This window comes from Octopus bimaculoides, chromosome 13, assembly GCF_001194135.2.
Source record: "Octopus bimaculoides isolate UCB-OBI-ISO-001 chromosome 13, ASM119413v2, whole genome shotgun sequence".
Lineage (NCBI taxonomy): Eukaryota > Metazoa > Mollusca > Cephalopoda > Octopoda > Octopodidae > Octopus > Octopus bimaculoides.
The window spans coordinates 61729518-61731964 of record NC_068993.1 but is presented as its reverse complement, the minus strand read 5'-3'; the positions used below and the strand labels follow the sequence as shown (position 1 = coordinate 61731964).

General features: G+C 39.0%; 1 protein-coding gene across 5 annotated transcripts in view; it reads left to right on the top strand.

Annotated features, from left to right (window-relative positions):
- The window catches only part of LOC106880859 (organic cation transporter protein), a 30190-nt gene that overhangs the window by 9093 nt on the left and 18650 nt on the right, over positions 1-2447 (top strand). For 2 of the 5 annotated variants that reach the window (XR_001410786.2, XM_014931005.2), the window contains exon 1: positions 34-192. The exons of 2 other annotated variants lie outside the window; for them this stretch is intronic. Coding sequence is in view for 2 of the 3 variants with exons in the window: in XM_014931005.2 (XP_014786491.1) it covers positions 129-192 (64 nt within the window). In the remaining variant the exon portion in view is untranslated. Of the gene's footprint in view, positions 1-33; positions 193-2235; positions 2334-2447 lie in introns of those variants that run through there. One more of the 5 variants, XM_052972542.1, reaches the window with a different exon arrangement.

Here is a 2447-nt window from a genome sequence, read left to right as displayed (position 1 = left end):
TATATTGTAATTTTATATCTTGTGAAATGCTGCAGTTTGTTACGAGCTGCCTTCAAGAACAACATATCTCTCAGTGACGTTGTACAGTGAAGTTAAGACAGAAGAACTACTATCTGTAACTTAGTAACATGGAGAAGAAGCCACTCGATTTGAATGAGTTAAGCGAGAAATTTGCAGCTGGTGAATTTAAAGGTCTGCGTATTTTTTGTTATTCTTTCATTTCATTGTGTTTTTTTCTTCTTCTCAAAGTGTGAATGCGTTTATACACGTGCATATTAATTTATCTCAGCAATCACGACTCGATGCTGTTAACAATATTGTATGATGTGTAACGTGCTAAACAAGGCGACTGTGTCAACTTTTATTGTTAATATACTTTAATGTTTCAACCCATTGAATTTCTACAAGCGTTTCGAACTGCAAAAAGTAAGCGGAGACGTGGCTCTGTGGTCAACAGCTTGGTTCGTATACACGTGGTGTCGAATTTAATCCCGCTGCACGGTACTTTGAGCAAGTGTTTCTAACTACAGCCCTGGACCGATCAAGGCCTTATGAGGAACGAATTTGGTGGACAGAATGTGTGTGGAAACCCGATATATATATATATATATATATATATATATATATATATATACTTTCGGTGCGAATGTTTTTTTTTTTTTTATACGGCGCTGTTTTTACAATCCTGTAAATAATAATGATAGTGAAGTATATTTACCGCTTAAATGTGGCTAACCCTTAAGGGTTGATGCTACTGTAGCTTGTAGCCCCAGGGAGACATCTCCTCCAGCTGTCTTCCTAGTGCTACAAGCTACAGTAGCATCAAACCTTAGGAGTTAGCCACAGTTAAGTGACAAATATACTTTACGGTGTCGTGCAGCTATTGTTTATATTTTGCTCAGAGATTTATTATTGCTTAATAATACTGGTATTTTTTATATAAGCTTAAAGCTTATGGTGATCACCGTGCAATGACTCATGAAAATAGTCTAATAAAGGGGCAAATAAGCCCTCGACAGAAAAAAGAAGGCTGTGCAGTTTTTAGGCACAAGAGATATACTCTTACACCTAAAAACTGCAGCCTACCCACAAACTAACAACACACATATCATGCGTGTGTTTCGATTTTGTTTACACACACACACATACAAATATATATTCTTTTATTCGTTTCATTCATTTGACTGCACTCATGCTGGAGCACCACCTTTAGTCGAACATATCGATCCCAGGACTTATTCTTTGTAAGCCTAGTACTTATTCTAGCGGTCGCTTTAGCCGAACTGCTATGTTACGAGGATGTAAACACACTAACATCGGTTGTCAAGCGATGGTGGGGGGACAAACAGACACATGAACATACACACACACACACACACACACACACATATATATATATATATATATATATATATATATATATATATATATATATATATATATATATATATATATACGACGGGCTTCTTTCAGTTTCCGTCTACCAAATCCACTCACAAGGCTTTGGTCGACTCGAGGCTATAGTAGAAGGCGCTTGCCGAAGGTGCCACGCATTTGGACTGAACCCGGAACCATGTGGTTGGTAAGCAAGCTACTTACCACACAGCCACTCCTGCGCCTTGGATGTGCTCTCACACCCAGTACCACCAAATTTCAAACAGGGTTATAACAGAAGTTCTTCATTTAGATTTGTGACTAAATTAACGGGTAAGGTTAATATTTATAATTAGTTTGCCATTTCCGATGAGTGTGCAGCGCACACCTAGCACGCCCCTCCTCACACACACACACACACACACACACACACATATATATATATATATACACAGACACACACACACATTTTTATATATATATATATATATATACATACACACACACATATATATACATATACATATATATATGTACATGTATGTATGTATGTATATATATGTGTGTGTGTATGTGTGTGTGTGTGTGTGTTGTGTGTATGTGTGTGTGAGTCTCTGTGTGTGTGCGTGTATGTGCTTCTGAAGGCACATGGCTCAGTGGTTTGAGTGTGGTGCTCACAATCATAAGGTAGTGAGTTCGATTCCAGGACCGGGCTGTGGGTTGTGTTCTTGAGCAAGAGACTTTATTTCACGTTGCTCCAGTTCACTCAGCTGCAGAGATGAGTTGCAACGTCGCTGGTGCCAAGCCGTATCGGCCTCTGCCTTTAGCCTTGGATAACATCGGTGATGTGGAGAGAGGGGGTCGGTATGTGTCAAGGCGACTGCTGCTCTTGCATCAACAAACTTGCTCGGAGCGGAACCGTCGAGGGGCAGACCCATAGTCATAAATGACCGAAGAAGGTATATATATGCATACATACATACATACATACATACATATATATATATATATGTATATATATATATATATTCGAAACGCCGGAGTTTTAATGGTGGCAGCTGATGAAGCGGATG